Genomic DNA, 23,993 nt, shown 5'->3' with positions numbered 1-23,993 from the left:
ATTTACCCCTTTACCTTCCTGTTTGTTGTTCCACTTTTTCTAGTTCTCTCTACCTTAGTATCCCTCTTATCCTTATTGTTAGGCCTAAATCTTTTGAAGAGTGGCAATCACCGTCGGATTGCCACTCCGCTCCTAGTTTGCTGTGTCATGCTGGAGCTCTGCATTTCTGGCTGGACTTCCATCCCAGCTTCTCCAGAAATGTAGAATGTACCCGAAATGGAACTGCTGCTTCGTAGCACTGGATTGTTGGGGGAAGATGAGCTCCTTTTTTACGGCACTAGCTGTTGTATTCTGATAAGTAAAGAGATTAAATGTCCCAAAGCTTCTTTGAAAAGCTATGGAGAGCTAAGGGAGTAGGGTGGGAGAGGTAAGGGGTTGGGGTGGGTGAGTTAGGATGGGTAAAGTATGTGGATAAGGTGTAGGGTGGGTGAGGGTAAGTGAGTAAGGAGATAGGGTAGGGTGGGTAAGGGGGTAGGGTGGCAGCTGAGTATGATGTTGAGTTAAGGGGGTAGGGTGGGAGAGGCAAGTGAGTGAGGGGGTAGTGTAGCTGACCAGGTAGGGTGGGTAAGGTGGTAGGAACATGAAAATATAGGAGCAGGGGCAGGTCAGTCGGCCTGTCAAGCCTGCTCCGCCATTCAAACAGATCATGGCTGATCATCTACCTCTATGCCAGTTTTCCCCACTATCCCTTTCTCCCTTCATGTCATTAGTATCCAGATATCTATCAATTTTAGTCTTGAACATGCTCAATGATTAAGCTTCCGCAGCCCTCTGGGGCAGAGAATTCCAAGGATTCCCCACTCTCTTGAGTGAAGAAGTTCCTCCTCATCTCAATCTTAAATGACCTGCCCCTTATTCTGAGACTCTCTCCCCTGGTTCTAGACTCACCAGCTAGGGGAAACATTATATCTACATCTACGCCCTGTAAGAATTTTGTAAGTTTCGCAGATTCCTGGGATCGAGGGGATGTCATATGTATAGTTACCCAGGAGTTGCACTTGGATTTCTCTGTCTAACATTTCCTGGGTAACTATCCATGTAAGTAGGTCAGAACTATTCGAAGTCTCTGAGTGTAACACAGAGTTGGAGACTTTTTCAGAGGGTCCCGGGGAGCAAGGGAATTGCCCATCGGAAGTTCAAACTTCCTGGGCAATTCCCGTGGAGTCATTGTGTTGGGACTTCTGAGAGATCCCATAGCTCATCTTTGAGGGTATGTCTGGTTTCTGACTATCCGGAGACCAGAAGAACTGGGCCATCATTCCTGCATTTTTGTCTTTTTTACACCATTTTTCTCTTTCCGTCTTCCTGTGAGGACCTGAGTGTCCTGGTACATGAATCATCAAAAGTTAGTATGCAGGTCCATCAGGTGATTAGGAAGGCAAATGGAAAGTTGGCATTTACTGCAAGGGGAATGGAATATAAAAGTAGGAAAGTTTTACTAGAGGTGTACAGGGACTTGGTGAGACCGCATCTTGAATACTGTGAACGGCTTTGCTCTCCTTATTTGAAAAAAGATAATTGTGTTAGAAGCAGTTCAGAGAAGGTTCACTCAACTCATTCCTGGGATGAGGGGCTTAACTTATGATGAAAGGTTGAACAGGTTGGGCCTTTATCCATTGGAGTTTAGAAGAATGAGAGGTGATCCTGTTGAAACATATAAGATCTTGAGGGGACTTGATAGGTTAGATACTGGGAGGATGTTTCCACTTGTGGCAGAAACTATAACTAGGGACACAGTTTAAAAATAAGAGGTCTCCCTTTTAAGATGTAGATGAGGAGAATTCCTTCTCTCTCTAATGGTCGTTAGTATGTGGAATTCTCTTTCTCAGAGAGCTGTAGAGACTGGGACATTGAATTTATTCAAAACTATATTAGACAGGTTTTTGATAGACAAGGGAGTTGAGGGTTATGGGGGCAGTCAAGAAAGTGGAGTTGAGGCCATAACCAGATCAGCCATGATCTTATTGAATGGTGGAGCAGACTTGAAGGGCTGAATGGCCTACTCCTGCTTCTAAGTCCTATGTTCCTCGTCTCACACCTTACACCAAGGCTGCTGGCTTTCAGTGGAGGATATTGCTGTTGGCCTTGGAGGACAATTTTGAGCAGCTCTGGGCCTAGAAGATCCAGCCAAGAATTGCACCATTGAGTCACAGAGGACAACAATACGAGCTGGCTGGATGAGAGACAATAGCAATGATACTGGCAGATTGGCGTGGTTGGGAAGCTGTCTTCCTGAGAAAGAGAACAGCAGTTCGCCAGGGCAGTGTCTCTACAATCCTAGTAATCTGAAATAAAAACAGAAAGTGTTGGAAAAGCTCAGTAGGTCTGGCAGCATCTATGGAGAGAGAAACAGAGTTAATGTTTTGAGTCCAATATGATTCTTCTTCGGAACTGAAGAGAGGTAGAAAGTTCTTTAGTTCTGAAGAAGTGTCATATTGGACTCGAAATGTTAATTCTGTTTCTCACTCCGCAGTTGTTGCCAGACCTTGCTGAGATTTTCCAGCACTTTTTGTTTCTATTTCCGATCTCCAGCATCTGTACTATTTTGCTTTTGATCCTAGCAATTTGTTGGAAGACAGATTGCTGAACTGCTATGACACCCTGCGAGCTCCTTTGCACACCGTGATCCACTGCCATAATGGCAGCAAGCTCTTACATGACACCAATTTGAGCATCTACAACAACACTCTGACATTGGGTGGCTGCTGCTTTTGCTGCAGTGGAAGCTGTGACACCAGCCATCAGACATTGCATCACCTTTGGAGCCCCAGGTGTGCATCACTTCAATTCTGGAAAGGATGGGGTCCAATCTCTGCTCAAAGCCATGTGCCAAGTTAGTACCGGGCACCACATGCACCTTGATATTGCCCGGAGGCCTTTTGGCAGGCTTCTCAAGGCACTAAGCATTTTGTTGTGCATACCCTTCAGCCTTCTTCTGCAGGCTACAACATTGAACTGTGCATCTGAGCCCTCTGCAGCCAGACCCACGTGCGACTTTGCTCTCCGGTGATCTGACACTTTCCCTATCCTTGCCCCATGTCCTGGCTGCAGCCCACTCATGCCCACTTTCTCACCAGCCTCTCATCTACCCTATATAATATGCGCAGTATTTGAGTATCTGATCAGTCAGTATCTGAGCTGGTGGCTGCAAGTGTGAAATTAACTGATGGTGCTGTGTCTTTATCATGTTGCTGCGCTGCCTGGCCAGGTTACATCTCTTGTTCCTTTTCCCTTTCTGGCACCTAAGCTTAAGTTTGTGGTGTGGGTAGGGACACGGTGGGGGCAGTGGGGGTGGGGTAAAGTAAAAAGTGCATGCATGCACCATCTACAGCTTGTAAATCAGAAAAGAATGTAGGGTATGGGGTTTGGGGGAAGTGGAATGTGAGAAGGAGGATTACTTATGTGGATACTGTTCCTTTCAGTAGTTTCACCCCTGCCACTGGCCACATCTTCAGCATTACGTATTCTAATAATAACCAGCACCATTTCCTCCATGGGGGTTTAGGACATTCAGGCCCTCGTGATCCCTCTGGTTAGCTCCTTTGCCCCACTGTTGTGTCACCTTGAGCTGCAAGAGAGAGAGTGAAGTGTACCAGTGAATGTGATGCATGATGTGGTAGCTATGGTTGTATAATTGGCACTGTGTGGAAACTGTGAGATGTGGTTATAAGGCTTGCAGCTGTGCTAAGTGTGTAAGGGTGAGGTGAAGCATGTGAAAGGTAGGCATGAGTCCTGATAGCGATTGAGTCCTGATTGATATTGTTGATGTGAGTGTGTTGGGGGTGTGACCATTTGAGCAACATCTGAGGCTGTAGATAAGATGAGGCATTTGAGGATGCATTTACTGTTGACCATTTGTGGTCACTGAACTTCTTGCAGCACTGCATCCAGGTCCTCGGCTCGACGCCTGGTATTGACCTCCAAGGCTATCTGGCTTTTGAGAATCTATTTGGAGGGCCTCCTGGCCCCTTGCGGCTATAGGAAATGTCTCCTACATGCTACATTCTTCATCCAAGCACTCACAGCAGTGTCTGAAACCCTTGGAGCGCACACTCACTATGTTGTGCCAATCTTCACTGTTTCCAAGGTTAGATTCATTTCCTGCATAACTACCAGCACCTGCCTGTTAAGTGGTGCAGGCTAGCTTTAAGCGGTGCCAGGGCATTATGAATTTGGAACCCCTGCTTGAGGCATGCAGCCAATGAAGTTCATGTGCTGCTTGCAGTAGATTGAATGGGCGCAGGTCACTTGCACATCATGATGCCTGCATATCATTTTTGGGGACTGTCCACTTTTGCAACCATGATTTCAGAAAGATAAATCAGCAGGGCCTGGTGGTTTCCAATGAAGGCTATTAAAAGAAATAGGAGGAATTTATGGATGCATTAGTTATATATTTTTTCAAAACTGTCTAAATTCTGGAATTGCTCACTCACCTTGTCCCTAACGTTAGATTCTAGAAATTTCCTCACCACTGGTATTAAATAGACAGGAATTCTGGAATTGTGCCTATTCATTGTAAAGTTGCAAATGTCCTCCCATTATTGAAGAAGGAAGTGAAAGAGAAAATATACAACTGCAGACCTATTCATTTAATATGAGTGGTGAGGAAATTGTTGGAATCTAACGTTAGGGACAAAGTGAGCGAGCAATTCCAGAATTTAGACAGCTTTGAAAAAAAGCATAATTAATGCATTGAAAAATTCCCACTATTTCTTTTAATAACCTTCATTGGAAACAATCAGGCCCTGAAGATTTATATTTTTAAGTCATGGGAGCAAAAGTGGATAGTCCCCAAAAAGGTGCACAGGCATCATGATGTGCAAGTAACCTGCGCCCATTCAATCTACTGTTTGAGTTGATGAGAGAGCATGGATTTGAGAAGTGTAGGTCATATCTGAATAATAAACTTGAATATTTTGAGGAGGTAACTGATATGGTGGATAGGAGAGTGTCGGTGGCTTTGTCTGTATGGACTTCCAGAAGGCATTTGATAAGGTTCTTCAGAAGATAATATTCACGAAAAGGAATTGAAGGTAACCTTGTCAATTGGGTTGGCTATTGTGGGAAAATCAGAGACAGAGAATAGGGATAAATGAAAACTTCCTCAATTAGTAGGTTGTGACAAGTGGTATTTCCCAGGGACCTGTACTGGGGCCTCAGCTTTTCACCATATATATTCATAACCTGGGTGAAGCAATGGAGAATTGTATATCCAGGTTTGCAGATGACACTAATTTGGGAAGACACAGTAAGTTGTGTAGGTGGAAGCCACAAGTTACAAAGATACATAGCCAGACTAAGTGATTGGGCAAATCTATAGCAGATGGAGTTCGATGTGGGAAGTTATGAGGTCATTCACTTTGGATCTGAGAAAGACATACCAGAATATTATCTCGATGGTGAGAGAATGAATTCCTTTTCCACAGTTATATCTATCAATTGTTCATATCTAGTTAGTAAAATGACATAATGGAAGAGACATTGCATAACAAGATGGGTAACCTGCAGCAACCTATATCCACTTTAGCTTTAGAGAGGTTTGCTTAATGAAAGCATATGTTGGGAATTCATATGACTTCAAGGCATTAACTTTGTTTGGAATGTGAAATCATAAAATTTACCCTTTAACATCCAGGTGGGAAAGGGATCTTTCCTAAGTGAGAAAATCTAATAAAAGTAATAATATTCTGATAATTTAACTAGTTTTATATTTGTATTTTATAAAACAACACTTGTTATAAATCTTTCTTGAGAAAAATCACTGAAGCCAGCCCGACTCAAATTACCCCATAGGCTCATCAACTTGCTTAGCAACATTCACAGCAGCATTCATGCCAGTGAATCTTTTTCAATATGTATGAATTTTTAAAGAGCAATATGGTCATAAGCTATTCCAAAAAGATAAAAGATCATCCTTCTGGGGGACTTTTACGACAGAGTTGGCCATGACTCTGATGTCTGGAGCGGAATTATTGGGAAAAATGGCATGGAGGAAGATGATGCAAATGGCATCCTCTGCTGGCATTTTGTGCTCAGCATGGCCTTATTATAACAAACACCCTCTTTCGCTCGAAAGACAAATACAAAGCCACATAGAGGCATCCTAGATCAAAACATTGGCACCTCCTGGATGATGCCATTGTTCAGGTGAAAGATCTAAGTGATGTCTGTATTACATGACCAATGTGGGGGGGCACCTGCTGGATAGATCCTCGACTTACTCAATTGGTGATGAACGTCTGCCTTGCACCAAGATATTGCATGGCCCAGCAGTCCAAAAGGAAGATGATCAATGTCTCAGCCCTAAAGCAGCCTGACCAAAGAGAGGAATTCTAAATGTAGCTCAAGATCAAACTGGAAAATATTTATACATCCAACTCAATTCCAAAACAGTGGGATCAAATAATGTCAGCTGCACTAGGCTCCTATTCCCAGACCTTTGGTTTCAAGCATCGCATCACAAGAACTGGTTCAATGAAAACAACGCTGAAGTATGTGACGACCTACAACAAAAACAAGCAGCCTTCATTACCTGGCAGAAAAACCCAAGGTCACAAGTCAAGAAGGCAGCATTCCAACAGCTCAAGGCTGACACCCAAAGATAAATGAGGAAGACAAAAGGCATGTGTCATGATCTCCATAGAGACCTATAACTTAAAAAAAAAAGCAAGATTTTAACTTCTATTGCTAGCTGAAAGGATGACATGACAAGATATTTTTGTTTTAAAACTTTTACTGTAACAAATGGCTATAAGCCCTATTAACTAAACACAACTTACTTTTCATAGCAACTTATACTTTCAAATACAGAGAGGAATGTTTCACTCATCACACTCTTCATGAAATTACAGTCCTTACAGCAAACAGTCCATGGTTGCTCCCAGCTTCCAGTAGGTTCCCTGTCTTCGGAGTTTCTTAAATCTACCACCAGCAGTAATGAGTATTCTAATGATTCTTCCCCCTGGCCATGACAGAACAAATCTTGTGTAATCTGTAAAAGGATGCAAGGTGCAACTGTTTGACTGGAGACTGTCTCCCTCTTGCACAAGGCTGTGGTAGCTCATGATGTCAAACAGCCTTTTCTCTCTGTTGATCACACACAGAATCTCTGCTGTTTGTGATATTAATTGATTTGTAGGGAAGCGTGTAACCTGATCTCAAAACAGTTTCCTCTGCCCTCTTCCCCATGGCAATGTGAAACACATTAGCTTTGCATTCAGGTAGAAATGCTAATTAGCTATCTTTGATCTCAACTCCCTTTCATCTTAGAAGTAAATGGAAAATCTACAGCACAGCTATTTACAACCCATAATTTTCAATACCTTTCTTGAACTTTGGGAGACTCAGGCTGGGATCTTCCGGCCTCGGCGTGGCTGGTCCTAATGGGTGGATGCAATGAGCCATTCAAAACTCCATTGACTTTGGCAGAACCAGAAGATCCTGCTGGCAGGAGGGGCCAGAAAATTCCAGCCTTGGAGTCTACTCAGTGCAAACTCATAGACTGTTGCCATTGTATCCAAGTGTGAATACGTTACACTTTCTTTCCGGTAAAACAATCTGAGCCTTCCTTTGATCTCTAACAATCAAATCAACCAGGCTTACTGTCAGGCAGGCTGTGGAACAGGTCACATGATGCCCTTCATTCACCCTAAATTTAAAATTACAGTCCCAAAATATAATAATGTTACAATTATGAGGTTTATGAGGTTATGTTACTGGATTAGTAATTGAGGCCTGAAATTATGTTCTGGGGACATGAGTTGAAATCACACCATGGGAGCTAGGGAATTTAAATTCAGATAATTAAATAAATCTGGAATAAAAAGCTAGTATCAATAATAGTGACCATGTAATTATGTCATTGTTGTAAAAAAAATCTAAATTGCTAATGTCTTTATGGGAAGGAAATCCACTATCCTTATTCTGTCTGTGATTCCAGATTCTCAACAACGTGGTTCAATCTTAACCACCCTCTTAAATGGCCAACAAGCCACTAAACTGTCAAGAAGGTGGCTTACCACCACCTCTTCAAGGGCTATTAGGGATGGGCAACAAGTACTGGCCTTACCAGTGATATCCATTTCCCGTGAAGGAATAAAAAACGAGGTTACTTCTCTGCTTTTTATTGGTTGTTGGGATGTGTGCATCACAGCCAGGGGCAGCATTCATTCCCTATCCCTAATTGCCCTTGGGAAGGTGATGGTGAGCTGCCTTTGCCTATCCCTAATTGCCCTTCAGAAGCTAGTGGTGCGTTGCCTTCTTAAACCACTGCAGTCCTTATACACCCACAGTGCTGTTATGGAGGGAGTATGAGGATTTCTCCTTGGAACAGAGGAGACTAAAGAGAGAATTGATTGAGATGTGCAAAATTTTGAGGGGCCTGGATAGAGTGGATGTGAGGGATCTATTTACCTTAGCAGATAGGTCAGTGCCCAGGGGGCATAGATTTAAAGTGATTGGTAGAAAGATTAGAGGGGAGATGAAGAAATGATCTTTTCACCCAGACGGTGGTGGGGGCCTGAAACTCACTGTCGGAAAGGCTGGCAGAGGCAGAAACCTTCAACTCATTTAAAAGGTGTGTGGATATGTACCTCAAGTGTCGTAACCTGCAGGGCTATAGACCAAATGCTGGAAAGTGGGATTAGGCTGGGTGGCTTGTTTTTCAGCTGGTGCAGACACAATGGGCCAAGTGGCCTCTTTCTGAACTTCCTATGACTTCTATGATTTTGAACCAGTGACAGCAAAGGAATGGTGATATAGTTCCAAGTCAGGATGGTGTGTGATTTGGAGGGGAACCTGTAGGTGGGGGGTGTTCCCAAGCACCTGCTGCCCTTATTCTTCTACGTGAGATGTCATGCGTTTGGAAGGTGCTGTCCTAGGAGCCTTGGTGAGTTGTTGCATTGCATCTTGTGGATGGTATACACTGCTGCTGCTGTGCTTTGGTGGTGGAGAGAATGAATGTTTAAGATGGCGGATGGGGTATAGATCAAGTGGACTGCTTTGTCCTGAATAGTCTTGAGCTTCTTGAGTGTTGCTGGAGCTAGGCTCACCCTGTCAAGCGAGGAGGATTCCATCACACTCCTAACTTGTGCCTTGTAGATGGTGGATAGGCTCTGGAGGATCAGGAGGTGAGTTACTCACTGCAGATTTCCTAGCTCCTGACCTGCTCTCTAGTCATGGTATTTACACTATTTATGCGGATGGTCCAGTTAAGTTTCTTGTTGATGGCAGTGCCATTGAATGTTAAACAGAGATGTTAAATTCCCTTTTGTTGGAGATGGTCATTGCCTGGCATTTATGTGGCGTGAATGTTACTTGCTGCTTATCAGCTCAAGCCTGAATCCGAGTCCAAGTCCAAGTCCTGCTGCATCCAGACAGCCTGAGGAATTGTAGTTGGTCCTGAATACTAAGCAATCATCAGTGAACATCCCTATATCTGACCTTATGATGGAGGGAAGGTTATCGATGAATCAGATAAAGATGGTTGGGTCTAGGATACTACCCTGAGGAACACCTGCGGCAGTATTCTGGGATTGAGATGATTGGCCTCCACAAACACAATCATCTTTCTGTGTGTTATGTGGAGAAATTCTCCAGCCAGTGGAGAATTTCTCCCTTGGTTCACAGTGACTTCAATTTTGCTAGTGCTCCTTGATGCCACACACTGTCAAATGATGTCTTGATGTTGAAGGCAGACACTCTCACCTTGCCTCTGGAAATCAGCTCTTTTGTCCGTATTTGGACCACGGCTAGAATGAGGTCTGGTCTCCAGTGGCCCTGGCAGAACCCAAACTGAGTATCAGTGAGCAGGTTACTGGTGAGCAAATGCTGCTTGGATAGCACTTTTGATGACACCTTCCATCACTTTGCTGATGATTGAGAGTAAACTGATGGGTCAGTAATTGGCTGGATTGGTTTTGTCCTGCATTTTTTAGACAGGACATGCATAATCATTTTCCACATTGTTGGGTAGATGCCAGTGTTGTAGCTGTATTGGAACAGTTTGGCTAGGGGTACGGCTAGTTCTGAAGCATAAGTGTCTTTAACCACTAGGATGTTGTTAGGGCTTCATGATGTTTGCTGTGTCTGAACACAAGGAGGACAAAAGAAAACTTTTGTTATTTCCAGTGCACAGTTTACATTACAAATGCGTGTTTTGTCTGCTCCTGGGCATTGCTGTGTTGCCAGATATGATGCACATAAGGTCACACTTGGGTGGATAGTGAGCAAGGGCTCACTGATAGGAGTGGTCACTCAGCATGAGATAATTACCTGGTGATCAAATCTGGTCCGAGGTGATGGGAAGAAAAGTTCCTTACTGATACTTACAGACCAAACTGAACAGCATTTTTGCGACTGCTTTTTAAAGTTATATTCTCCCTTTCTGCCTCTCCAAAACTGCATTGCCTATTAAGCAGCAGGGACAGGCAGCATAGCTTTAGACTTGTCTGGTCAACTGTTCGGAGGTATGTAATTATACAAATGCCCTTCACTCATTTATCTATTTCTTCCTCCCTGGATTCTTGCATCTGCTCAGTTTTAATGCTCCAATTGCAAGTACATTACATGTACGGACCTATATCCAACCATTCTAATTTGTTGTGCTGCTACAATGCACTGGGCTATCAGAGTGTTATAACAGATCAAAATCTACTCTTCAAAGTTGTCCATGATGTGCCTTTATTTGGATATTCTCTCTCACAGAAAAAAATAAAGATGATTGAAACCAGTTAATGATATGTATTTGAGATAGAATTGAGGAACATTTGGAATTCTATAGCATTGTGAGGAGGTGGAAACAGCACATAATCTGCCCTGTGCATGATACTGCCAACTTACAAAACTGAAATTGTTGCATACCTTAGCTTTGCAAGCCTTCAGCTTGATGAGGCACTGTAGGGTCACCAATCCTGTGGATCTGTATCCCAGCAGGGCATCAACACCTTCAGGAGAGGAGGAGGTGTGAAATATTGCAGAAAACTGTGCAAATAAAAAAAACCTGATTTTTAAAAAAAAATTCTGGAGCAGTTTACCTTTAAAGAGTGTATTTGATCTCACTTTGTGGGCACCCAAATTCAACACTTTGTTATCAAATAGGTGCAATTAATTTACACAATTAAAATACTAAAAATGTACATAAAGTAATACAACAGTTTACCTTCTATTGTGCATTTTCATTTCCTTTTATACAAGTTGCTGGGATACTTCAAAACTTTGTGACTGTTCAATGATACTAATAATTAAATTTTAGATATTTCAATTAAGGTATGAGTAAAACATGAAATTGTATCTTGAAAATAAAAATTGGTGTTTTAAGTTTTAAGAATCACAAATTGCAGCAACTATTGACTGCATCATCAATTAACACAAACATGCAGCAGCTCGCAACTTGGTGGAGCAGACCATCAGGATGCTGAAGATGCGGTTCTGGTACCTGGACCGGTCTGGTGGAGCCCTGCAATACAGTCCGCAGAGGGTGTCACGCATCACCATCATCTGCTGCGCCTTTTGCAGCGCCAGGTTGTAATGGTGTGAGGAGCTGGCTGAAGAGGAGATGGAGGAGCTGCACGTCTCCTCCGATGAGGATGCCGGGAATGAGGGTGAGGGGGTCCTTGGTGGTGACGATGATGGGGATGAGGCTTTTGCACTGGCTAGATGAGGCAGAGGCCCTCTTAGCTGCCAGATTTGGGGAGGATGATGACAATGTGCAGTGAGGTGTCTCCATAGATTCTCACATCGCAGTTGTGAAAGTTTCACCCCAGCCTGGCTTATCGCAGCGCCAATACTATCTGTGAGAATGTTCCTGTCATTGAGATGCAGTGGAGGCACTAATAGTCACTCTATCGGAGGATAATGACAGCATGCAGCGAGGACACTCCATAGGTCTTCACACAACCTCTGAGAATGTCTGACTAATGTCTGGCCGAGGGCATCTCGCTTGCGCTCCATGATCAGGGTCATCTCAGAGACACTGCCATGAAACTTTAGACGCTTCTGATGCTGTGTCTGCCTTCAGCACCTCAGTCCTTCAGGAAGCTGGTGCACAGCATTACTAGTCGCAGATGCTGGTGTGATGGGAGCCAGCCCTAAACTAAAGGTGCTGACAGCACACAGAGAGTATGAGAGAACTCTGTGGCACCTGCCCACTACATTCTGGCAGCAATGACCAGCACCACCAAGGTGCAGGCATCAGTAATGTTTCCAGGGAGTGTGAGGCTGGACCACCAATGTGACCTGAAGGCTGCACAGAGCACAGGGGAGAGGCCCTGGACTGAGACACCTGCCTTTTATCTTTTGCAGAAAGGTTTCACATCTGAGTGACAAGAACACTGCTCATCAGAACAAGGAGCCACAGTCAGGGAGACATTCTTAGGAGTTTATTGACAATAGTGAACAGTAGGTACCAGTGATCAATGCTCGTGGCCAGGCTGTGCAACCACTTTTACCTAACTTTCCTAACCCTGCCGCTATGTCTTGGTGCTCCCTGGACATCCACAGCAGAGGTGGAGGCAGTCTGTTGACTGTGACGCCCTGCCTGTGATGACTTTGGTGGGGGCCCTCTGGAGGGCCGAGACTTGGAGGGCCCGGCCTGTTTTCGGGGTCCTGCTGTGTGGCAGTGGCACCCTCCCTGGCCTGTGAAGCTAGAGCTGCGGAGGTCACAGGAAGATGGGATTCGGATGGGCCGGTCATTCCCAGAATCACCTGGGTGGATGGCCCTGGAGTGTGCACCTGCTGATCCCTCCTCCCTATGGATGCTCAAGGACCCCTGGCTGACTCCATGAGGGGAAGGGATAGCTGGAGTGAGATCGAGCTGCCCAGAACCCCTCTCGAGTACACACTGTTGGAGGTCAACTATGGCATCAGCGATGAAGTTAAGCCCACGCAGCAGTGCAGGAGTGACACCCAGGACCAAGGTCTCCATGGCGGCCACCATCCTGCCAGTGTTGACCTCGGTGTATTGCAATGCCGGCGTTATCACCTCAGCCTGAAGACGGATGGATTCCTCCATCGTGCCTTACAATCTGAGGACATCTCTTCCTGATGTTCCCTAACTTGCCTTTCCAGCTCCAGCAACTGTGACATGGCCGAGTCCAGAGGCTCGTCATCTGACTTGGACTTAGCAAGGTTCTGGCCTCCAGCAATCCTCCGCGTGCCAGGGACCTGGGAAGTCCCTGCCTCCGCCTGCTGTGGATCAGAAAATGTGATATGCTCACCAGATTGTGATCCCAAGGCTACTCTAAAACTGGGTCCTGCCAAGGTGTGTGTCTCTGCGCTGGTGGAGGGTGTGGGTGAGCACTGTGACAGGGCTTCAGGGAGGGTGCCTTCAGATTCCTTTTCAGAGGTTTCTTCGGAGCTTGATTGGAGGCCCTGGGTCATGGTCTCTGACAGCTGTTTGGCAGATGTGCCTGCGAAAGCAAGGGAGATCATTAGTGCATAGAAGTGGCCTATGAAAGAGGACACATCACTCACATCAGGTTGTCTGATGCATGTTGCACTGCTAGATCCTCACTTGGTAGAGCACCGCTGACCTCACCGTCAGCACAGGCCCGGTCCCGGTCATCGCTAGCCAGCTGGATGGCTCTGTTTTTGAATTCTGTGACAACTTTGATCTCCGGCATCCCTCCACCTGTCTGTGACCTTTCCCTCCTGTTATGTGCCAGTTTGTCCTGCATGGATAAAGATGTGGAGAGTGGATCAGGATGCCTGCCGGGCCAGATGATAAGTATGCCTGGCCTGTGTGAGTGGCGAGTGGTCCCATGGACGGGATGAGGATAATGGCAGTGTGTGTGAAAGAGTGAATGGTGATGTCCCTTGAACCGGCAGTGAGTGAGGGCCCTGTGGATGTATGATGGATTTGTGAATGTGTGAGTTGGGAATGATGAAAAGAGTGACTTACCCTGGTGGAACGGAGGAGATGATTCTTCTTTTGCGGCACTGGGTGGCTGTCCTCCTCTACAGGTCGTTTGCGCTGACCACTCCTGTCACTGCCTCCCAAGCCAGATTGGTGACTTTGCTGCCCATCCTGCGGCCAGAGTGCGGTAGAGCACATCCCGGCGGGCCTTCACGGCATCCAGCAATCTCTCGAGGGACCCGTCGTTGAAGCGGGGTTTGCAGTCTTTTTTCCTTTGCTGGCCATGTCTCCCGGGCAGTGATGGTGAGCTGGTGGCGATGAGCGCTTTGCTGGCCACTGCCTTTTAAAGATGGCAGCCAACGCGATGCAGCAACGGGGTGATGGAGGGCGGGCGAATGAGAGCCCGCTCGCCATGGAAACGGTGTGTTTCGCGGGAGTGAATAAATAATGAGGTGGGCTCGGGATGGTGCGGCATGAACACCTGCCGTTTTCGTTGGCGGGTAGGATTCCATTTTACCCGCCCACAACCGCACTTAGTGCAAATCTGGGAAATTTCTGCCTTACATCTGATTGGGTGAGCATTTCTCCTTTGGCACGTGACATTGTACGGTGGCATAGAAATGGTTCCATAGTATGGTTCCAGAAATTTACTTAAATGTATTATGTACTAGAAACTGAGCTTTTAAGTTATCAGCTCCTGTTTACAATTAGAAATGTCAGCAGATAAAAAACGAGACTGCTGTTTTTTTTAAAACTATGCTTTTAAGGAGTTTCCAAAGCATTCAATTTCTGTTAGTTGATATGAGACTGGAAACTGATACAAGCCTTTGTTTAATATTTTCCATTGCTAAATGTATATATTTTCTGCAGCAAAAATGTTTTGTTTTCTTTGCCCTGCCAGCTTTCTCCTACCCTGAAGACAAATGACTTATACTGGGGCTTGAGTTCACTATGTAGTTGCTTTTTGTTAACTTGTCCAACTATTAATTCTTCCCCTATGAGCTGAGACAGTGAATATCAGGCTTCTTAACCACTTAGAGGCATGAGCAGCAAAGATCAAGCATTATCCTTTCCTTACACATGAACTTCCCAGTAGCAATCACTGAATTGAAAACGAGAGTTGGAGTTCTGGCTTTTTTTTTTCTCTACTATTACTCAGGCTCAGGCCAGCTTGCTCAATAGCTAGTCACTGAACCTGGGACCTTCATGCTTCAGTCCTACAGGCACGACATTTACCAACTGAATCATTGGAGAATTTTAAAATAAAGTCACCTCAGAAATGTTCAATATGTCAGTCATCCAGTTAACATTGAAGTGTCTTCTGCAAGCAAGCTGTAGATGTAAACCGGGAATTTCCTCAGAGCTGCTCTCACTCCTCCATTGTAATTTCATAGAATGTGCATTGCAGAACAGGAGCTGCTCTGAGCAAATAGACTTGTTTCCTTCGCTTCTATTTCCCTTTGATTACCAAAATGTTACCCAGATATTTATAATTTATAATTACAGACGCATTGGCCACTGGTTAACAGATGTCTCACCACTTCTACCCCTGCTTAATGCTAAACAATGCACATTCACATTGAAGACTGTGCCATGGGCCATGCCCTGGAAACCATCCCTCAATCTTCATTTCATTAAAAGAAGCCAATTATTGTCAGGTAGGAAACAGCTACATTTTATTGATGTTTAATTGATTCATTATTAGAGCGAAAAACAATTTTGAATTTTCTTTAATCTATCTGTTTAAAAAAATTGAATTTGGCTATTTTTCATCATGCACAGAATAGATAAGAAAGGAGTAGGTGTTGTATGTGTTACACAGGAAGTAGACTGTATGTGAAGGAGAAAAGTACTCAGCAAAATAATCTAACTGGAATCAAATGGTTTTGTTCAAATTTACAGCTGTAGAAAAAGTGATAAAAGGATAACAGAAATTAGAAATATCATGTTAATGGAGGTTTCAATAGAACCAATATAAATCAGTATTGTCCATCTTGCCTGGAATCTGAATTGATAATTGTAATGAATAATTGTTTCATGAAACAACTGGGCACTTTTCTCTTTGCATTTTTTCTTTACTGACATGTAGACCACTTCCAGGAATGAAAATCAGGAAATCATGTGCAAATCCTACAATTTTCCATTCCTTCATTTGATTATATGGAAAATCACAGATTATGTGCTGGTAACTATGGAAATTTATGTGTGTCAGGGAAACCACAGGAGAAAATTCTTTTGCTTGACTTGTTAACTGGTAAATGACCCTAACAGCACACAGAAATTAGAAGCTGTAGCACCTCCGGATGATAGTGACCACAAAGCAATTAAGTTCAACATAATTTGGGATTCAACACTGCCCACAGCCAACACCTAGATCTACAACTTAGATTTGGACTCATGCATCCCACACTCCTTTTACCCCATTATTTGGCAGCTCTCAAGGCCCAATGCTGTGGAATTCCCTCCCTGAACTTCTGTCTCTCCCAAGCCCACTTTAAGACCCTCATATATGATCCCAAGATGAGCTTCTGACCATATATCTGTGGCATCACTAAGACCTCCTACTTTTGCAACATTGGTTGACTCCACCCTGCCTCAGCTTATGAAGCCCTATGGGATGTTTTATTGCATTAGAAGTGCAAATGAATGTAAGTTATGTTCTTAACCTTTTGATCAAACCTTTAATCACCTTCCTAATTGATAAAATTTAAATTCTGCCAGCTGCCATGGTGGGATTTGAACCTGTGCCGCCAAAGCATTAGCCTGGGATTGCTAGTCCAGTGACATTGCCATTTTTCCACTACCTCCCCCTGGCTTCAGTCTTCCCAATGTTTAGCCAGAGGAAATTATGGCTCATCCAAGACTTTATGTCAGATAAGCAGTCTGAAAACACCGAGGCAGCGGAGTGTTCAAGAGAATTGGTGAGGATGAGGTGGAGGCGGGTGTCATCAATGCGCCAATGAAAACTGATCTGTGTTATTAGATAATGTTCCAAAGTGGCAGTATATAGATAAGGGAGAGGTGGAGGCCAAGGGTCTAAACCCTCGAGGGAGTCTGGAGACAATATGTCAGGGTGGTAGGAGAAGCCATTTCTGGAGATGCTTTGACTATGATCAGACAGATAAGATTGGAAACATATTGCAGCAAGCGAGCTGGACAATGGAAAGGCATTTCACAGAATTACAGAATTCTCACGATGTAGAAGGAGGCCATTCGGCCCATTGTGTCTGATGCACTTTAACTTAGTGCCAATCTCCTGCCTTTTCCCTGTAACCATGCACATTGTTTCCATTTAAATAACCATCCAATGCCCTCTTGAATGCTTCAATTGAATCTGCCTCTACCACACTTCCAAGAAGTGCATTCCAAACCCTAACTACTTGCTGTGTGAAAAAGTTTCTTCTTTTGCATATCACTTTAAAACTGTGCCCTCTGGTTCTCGATCCATTTACGAGTGGGAACAGTTTCTCCCTATCTGCTCTGTCTAGACCCCTCATGATTTTGAAAACTTCTATCAAGTCTCCTCTTAGCCTTCTCCTCTCCAAGGAAAACAGTCCCAACTTCTCCAATCTTTCCTAACTGGAGTGTCTCAACCCTGGGACCATTCTTGTGAACCTCTTCTGTACTCTCTCCAATGCGTCCACATCCTTCCTATAATGTGGCACCCAGAACTGTACACAATACTCCAGCTGAGGTCTAACCAATGTCTTATATAAGTTCAACATAACCTCCCTGCTTTGTACTCTATGCCCCTATTAATGAAGCCTAGAATATTGTATGCTTTAGAAACAGTTCTCTCTACCTGTCCTGCCACCTTTAATGATTTATGTGCATATACACCAGGTCTCTCTGTTTTTGCACACCCTTTAGAATAGTACATCTTATTTTATACTATCTCTCCATGTTCTTCCATGTACCAAAGTGTATCACCTCACACTTCTCCAGATTGAACTTCATCTGCTACCTATCTGCCCACTCCACCAATGTTTCAATGTCCTTTTGAAGTTCTACACTGTCCTCCTCACAGTTTATAATTCTGCCAAGTTTTATGTCATCTGCAAACTTTGAAATTGTCCCCTGCACACCAAGATCTAGATCGTTTATTTATATCAGAAAAAGCAAGGGTCCCAATGCCGACCCCTGGGGAACTCCACGACAAATCTTCTTCCAGCCCGAAAAATACCCATTAACCATCACTCTGTTTCCTATCCCTCAGCCAATTTTGTATCCACGTTGCTACTGTCCCTTTTATTCAATGACCTATAACTTTTCTCACAAGTTTGTTGTGTGGCACTGTTTTGAACGCCTTTTGGAAGTCCATATACACCACATCAATGGCCTTGCCCTCATCAACTATCTCTGCTGCCTCTTCAAAAAACTCTAGCAAGTTAGTTGGACACGATTTTCCTTTAACAAATCCATGTTGACTCTTCCAAATCAATCCACATTTTTCCATGTGACTATTAATTCTATCCTGATTAATTGTTTCTAGAAGTTTCCCCACCAGCAAAGTTAAACTGACTGTAAGGCAGGTCTTTACAACTTTTTTTGAACAAGGGCGTAATGTTTGCAATTCTCTAGTCCTCCGGCGCCTCCATTGAAGCTAGCGAACATCGAAAAACTATTGCCAGTGCCTCTGCAATTTCCATTCTCACTTCCTTCAATATTCTTGGCTGCATCTCATCCAGTCCCGGTGCCTTATCAACTTTAAGTACCAACAGCTTATCCAATACCTCCTCCTTATCAATTTTAAACCCTTCTAGTGACTGAGTTTCCTCCTCTGTCACCATGGCCTAGACAGCACCTGCCTTGTAGCTAAAGACAGATGCAAAGTATTCATTTAACATGTCACCCATGCCTCTTGCCTCTATGTGTAAATCCCCTTTTTGGTCCCTAGTTGGCCCTACTCCTCCTTTTACCACCCTTTCACTATCGATGTGCTTATGGAATACTTTGGGAATTCCTTTTATGTTAGCTGCCAGTCTTTTCTCATGATCCCTCTTTGCTTCTTGTATTTGCTTTTATACATCCCTTCTGAACCTCTGTATTCAGCTTGGTTCTCAATTGTATTTACTGCCTGACACCTGTCGTAAGCACACTTTTTCCTCTTTAGCTTAATTTCTATCTCCTTTGTCACCCAGGGAGCTCTGGATTTGTTTGTCCTACCCTTCTCTTTTGAGGGAACATACCTTGACTGTGCCCAAACCCACCTCCTCTTTGAAGGTAGCTCATTGCTCTGCTACTGTTTTTCACACCAACCATTGGGTTCCAGTCAGTCTGACCCAGCTCAGTTCTTGCCTTATTGAATTCCTCTTGCCGCCAGTTGATTATTCTTACTCTGGACTGACCAATGTAATTTTCCACCGTCATCCTAAACCTTTCCCCCACTGTCAGTTGATCTACTTGACCCACTTCATTCCCAAGAACCAGGTCTAGTAGTGCCTCCTTTCTTGTTGGACTGGACACATACAGCTGTAGGAAATTCTCCTGAACACACTCTAGGAACGCTTGGACCTCACTGCCCCTTACTCTAACACTATCCCAGTCTATATATGGATAATTAAAGGAAATTTCATTTTCCCCCTAATATTACTGTGGGATACTGAAGTAGGCTTGTTTTTTGGGGGTTGGGGGGGCTGCGTGTGTGTATGTGTGACTAATTTAATTAAACTGAAGACAGTGAGACTGAGAGGTTTAAATCATCAAAGGGGTTAGGAGTCAAAGCAGGTATTTTGAAGTCAAAATGGACGAGCTAACATTTGCATTTGTACATAAGTTGAGAGATTTGAATTTCAAAGAGATATGACCGGAAGTTTTACAACTGGCAAAAATCATAAATAAATGAGGCAAACTTATTAAGTTTATTTTTCCTGAAAGGGCTGGCCATAATGACAATCTGAAATATTTTTATATTCTGGGAAAGGTAACTTCCAAAGAAAGTTTGGAACAATGGATTTAAAGATCAGAAGGGGGGAAAATATATTTAAGAAAAGATTAAAAGCTGTATGAGATGGGTGGCTATGTGAGATCTTGAAAGGTGCACTGTGTGAAGATAGACTTATGAAAAGCAGCCTCTAGCTACCCAAGAGACGCGCTCCCATTGTCGAGTGAGAGGGAGAGAGAAGCTGTGAAATACCTCCCTTATAGCAACAGTGAGTGCCTTGCAGTAATATTACTGGATGTTTTATAGATTAAGAATCTACTTGGACTGTTGCCTGCAAAAGGTGTTTAGTTGGGAGTCTCGCTAAGTAGAAATCTCTTGGGAAATGTCGTAAGACTAAATGTAATTGTATAACTGTAATCTTGTATGTTTAAACTTTTTTTTGTTAATAAATGTTTTAATTTAACATTTAAGATCTCCAAAAGTGGTACTCAACTCTTAACTTCTGACTTCAGTGCACATACCTTCTCATAATAAAAATACAAATTTCAAATCAATGTGATAGCTTGGCCAAGTTTCCCTTTGGGATTTGGTCAGCCCAGCAATTACCACCTGCCATATTATAATACATTAGAGAAGGATGGTCTGGCCAACCATCTATATTACTACAGGAGAATGCTGCTTAGAAAATCTTCTTGATTTTGTTGAGGCAGTTGCAGTTCATGCTGATAGTAATTAAATTTCCAAAGAGCATTTGATGAAATTCCTCATGAGAAACTATTATTGAAGCTGAAAGCAGTGGAAATTCAAGACAAAACCTGGGCACAAATAAATAATTGATTGAAGATTAGAAAACTGCACATTTGTCAAAATTGGAGAGAAGTACTAAATGGTATGCCATAGGCTTCAGTGCTGAAGCCCTTGCTGTTTCCATTCTATCTTAATAATTTAGATGCAGAAAAAATATAAACGGGTAAGTTTGCAGGCCAATTTAAACTTAGTTAGTTGAGACAGAGAAAGTAGCCAGGAAATACAACAAATGTTTGATAAAATCTTGCAATTGGATAAATCAGTGGCAGATGAAATTGCAAGGTACTAGACATTGGCTCAAAGAATGGAAAGTTCAGGTAAGTTATGGATGTACTATAGATAGTTAAAGGAGAAGCAGAAAATAATTTGGACATGATAACTGATTCAGCACGTGACATCAGATCACTGCAAAGCAGAAATAAGTATATAGGATGCTTCATTTTAATGCAAGGTCTGTTGCGTCCAGGCAGCCTTGGACATGAGCCTGAAGAATTTTTTTTAAATTCATGTACAGGATGTGGGAGCCCCTGGCTAGGCCAGCATTTATTGCCTATCCCTAATTGTCTTTGTGAACCGGTGGTGGTGAGCTTCCTTCTTGAACCGCGGCAGTCCCTCTGGTGTAGGTACAACCACAGTGCTGTTAGGAATGGAGTTCTAGGATTTTGACCCAGCGACAGTGCAGTACCGGCGATTATATATTTCCAAATCAGGATGGTGAATGGCTTAAAGGGGAACTTCCAGGTGGTGGTGTTCCTATGTATCTGCTGCCCTTGCCCTTCCAAATGGTAGCAGTCATGGGTTTGGAAGGTGCTGCCTAAGGAGTCTTGGATGAGTTTCTGCAGTGCATCTTGTAGATGGTACACACTGCTGCCACTGTTAGTCGGTGGTTGGGGGAGTGAATGTTTGTGGAAGGGGTGCCAATCAAGGGAGCTGCTTTGTTCTGGATGGTGTCAAGCTTCTTGAGTGTTGTTGGAACTACACTTATCCAGGCAAGTGGAGAATATTCCATCACACTCCTGATTTGAGCCTTGTAGATGGTGGACAGGTTTTGGGGAGTCAGGAGGTGAATTACTTGTCGCAGGATTCCTAACCGCTGACCTGCTCTTGTAGCCACAGTACTTACATGGCTAGTCGAGTTCAGTTTCTGGTCAATGGTAAGCTCCCAGGATGTTGATAATGGGGGATTCAGTGATGGTAATGCCATTGAATGTCAAGGGGCAATGGTTAGATTCTCTCTTAAAGGAAATGGTCATTGCTTGGCACTTGTGTGGCGTGAATGTTACTTGCCACTTGTCAGCCCAAGCCTGGATATTGTTCAGGTCTTGCTGCATTTGGACATTGACTGCTTCAGTATTTGAGGAGTCGCGAATGGTGCTGAATATTGTGCAATCATCAGCGAATATTTCCACCTCTGACCTTATGATGGAAGGAAAGTAATTGGTGAAGCAGCTATCAACTTCCTGATGGTTACCATTGACCAGAAACTGAACTGGACTAGCTAAAATTACTGTGGCTACAAGAGCAGGTCAGAGGCTAGGAATCATGTAACGTGTAACTCACCTTCAGACTCCCCAAAGCCTGTCCACCATCTACAAGGCACAAGTCAGGAATGTGATGGAATACTCCCCACTTGCCTGGATGAGTGCAGCTCCCACAACACTCAAGAATCTTGACACTATCCAGGACAAAGCAGCCCGCTTGATTGGCACCACAGCCAGAAACATTCACTCCATCCACCACCGACGCACAGTAGCAGCAGTGTGTACCATTTACAAGATGCGCTGCAGGAATTCACCAAGGCTCCTTCGACAGCACCTTCCAAACCCACGACCAATACCATCTGGAAGGACAAGGGCAGCAGATAGATTGGAACACCACCACCTGGAAGTTCCCCTCCAAGTCACTCACCATCCTGACTTGGAAATATATCGCTGTTCCTTCACTGTCGCTGGGTCAAAATCCTGGAACTCCCTTCCTAACAGTGGGTGTACCTACACCACATGGACTGCAGCTGTTCAGGAAGGCAGCTCACCGCCACCTTCTCAAGGGCAACTAGGGATGAGCAATAAATGCTGGCCTAGCCAGTGAAGCCCACGTCCCATTAATGAATTTTAAAAATGCTGAAGTTGGTTGGGCCTAGAACTCCTGCAGCGATGTCCTGGCACTGAGATCATTGGACTCTAATAAGCACAACAATGTTCATTTGTGCCCGGTATGACTCCAACTAGTGGAGAGTTTACTCCAGTTCCCATTGACTTCAATTTTGCTAGGGTTCCTTGTTACACTTGATCAAATGCTAACCTGATGTTAAGGGCAGACATTTTCACCTCACCTCTGGAATTCAGCTCTTTTGCTATGTTTGGACCAAGGCTCTAATGCAGTCTGGGGCTGAGAGGTTGCAGAGAAATCCAAACTGAATGTCAGTGAGCAGGTTGTGCTAAGTAAATGCCGATTAATAACATTGTTCAAGTGACCTTCCAGCATTTTGCTGATGATTGACTGATTGGTAATTGGTAACTGGTAATTGGCTGGAATGGATTTGTCCTGCTTTTTCTGGACAGGACATACACGGGCATTTGTCAACTTTGTCATGTAGATACCAGTGTTGTAGCTGTACCAGACTAGTTTGGGTAGAAGTGTAGCTAGTTCTGGAGCACAAGCCTTCAGTACTACTGCTGGGATGTTGTTGGGGCATTTACTATATTCTGTGTGTTCAGCCATTTCTTTGTAAGAAAAAATAGTGAATTGAATTGTTTGAAGACTGGCTTCTGTGAGAAGAACTCAAAAGGAGACCAAGATAAAGCATCCACTTGGCACTTCTGGTTGAAGGTGGTTGTAGCCACCTAATATCAATACTGTCAACTTGACATTGCTTGTGAAGGTTGCACGTCCCTTTCAAGGGAATAACTAAGCTGCAACATACTACAGTCCACCTCTACCTGAGGTTAAAAACAAGATGTGCTGGAAAAACTCAAAAGATCAGCAGGATCTATGGAGAGGGAAACAGAGTTAACGTTTTGAGGAGAATATGACTCCTCTTCTACCTGAGGTGTTGCACTGCCAGTGCCAGTATGAGTCACTATGGCACTAAACTTCAATGCCGCTAGTTTATTTTAGACAGCTTCAGAAGTGCATTTGCGATATCAGCCAATAAATCATCCACCAGTACATAAGGCAAATAATTGTATTTGCGTAAACAGCCCAGTTTATTTATTTTCCTTGACATATATACGGCTTTACTGGACCACTGTCAATTTTACCATTCCCCTTTGCTTTATTGCTAAACGTTGCTGTGGTAAAACTACTGTCTTCTTGTTTTTAATTGTATGATTCTAAACCAGGGATGGGGAACCTTTTATCATGAGCCATTCACACAGACAAAATCAGTCGTTGGCTATACACACAAAAAAAAACTTAATTTAGTTTTTTTTAAGAGAGAATACAGAA

At 43.7% G+C, this 23,993-nt stretch overlaps 1 protein-coding gene across 1 annotated transcript in view; it reads left to right on the top strand.

Moving 5' to 3' along the window:
• LOC144678828 (uncharacterized) overlaps positions 1–23,993 on the top strand; it is a 283,752-nt gene that overhangs the window by 140,104 nt on the left and 119,655 nt on the right. Inside the window, exon 8 of the mRNA XM_078538774.1 lies at positions 15,362–15,513. Within this exon, the coding sequence (XP_078394900.1) occupies positions 15,362–15,513 (152 nt within the window). The remainder of the gene's footprint in view (positions 1–15,361; positions 15,514–23,993) is intronic.

The sequence above is a fragment of the Cetorhinus maximus genome, chromosome 3 (assembly GCF_964194155.1).
Source record: "Cetorhinus maximus chromosome 3, sCetMax3.hap1.1, whole genome shotgun sequence".
Taxonomy (NCBI): Eukaryota; Metazoa; Chordata; class Chondrichthyes; order Lamniformes; family Cetorhinidae; genus Cetorhinus; species Cetorhinus maximus.
The sequence above is the reverse complement of the archived record's forward strand: the minus strand, read 5'-3'. Positions and strand labels throughout refer to the sequence as shown.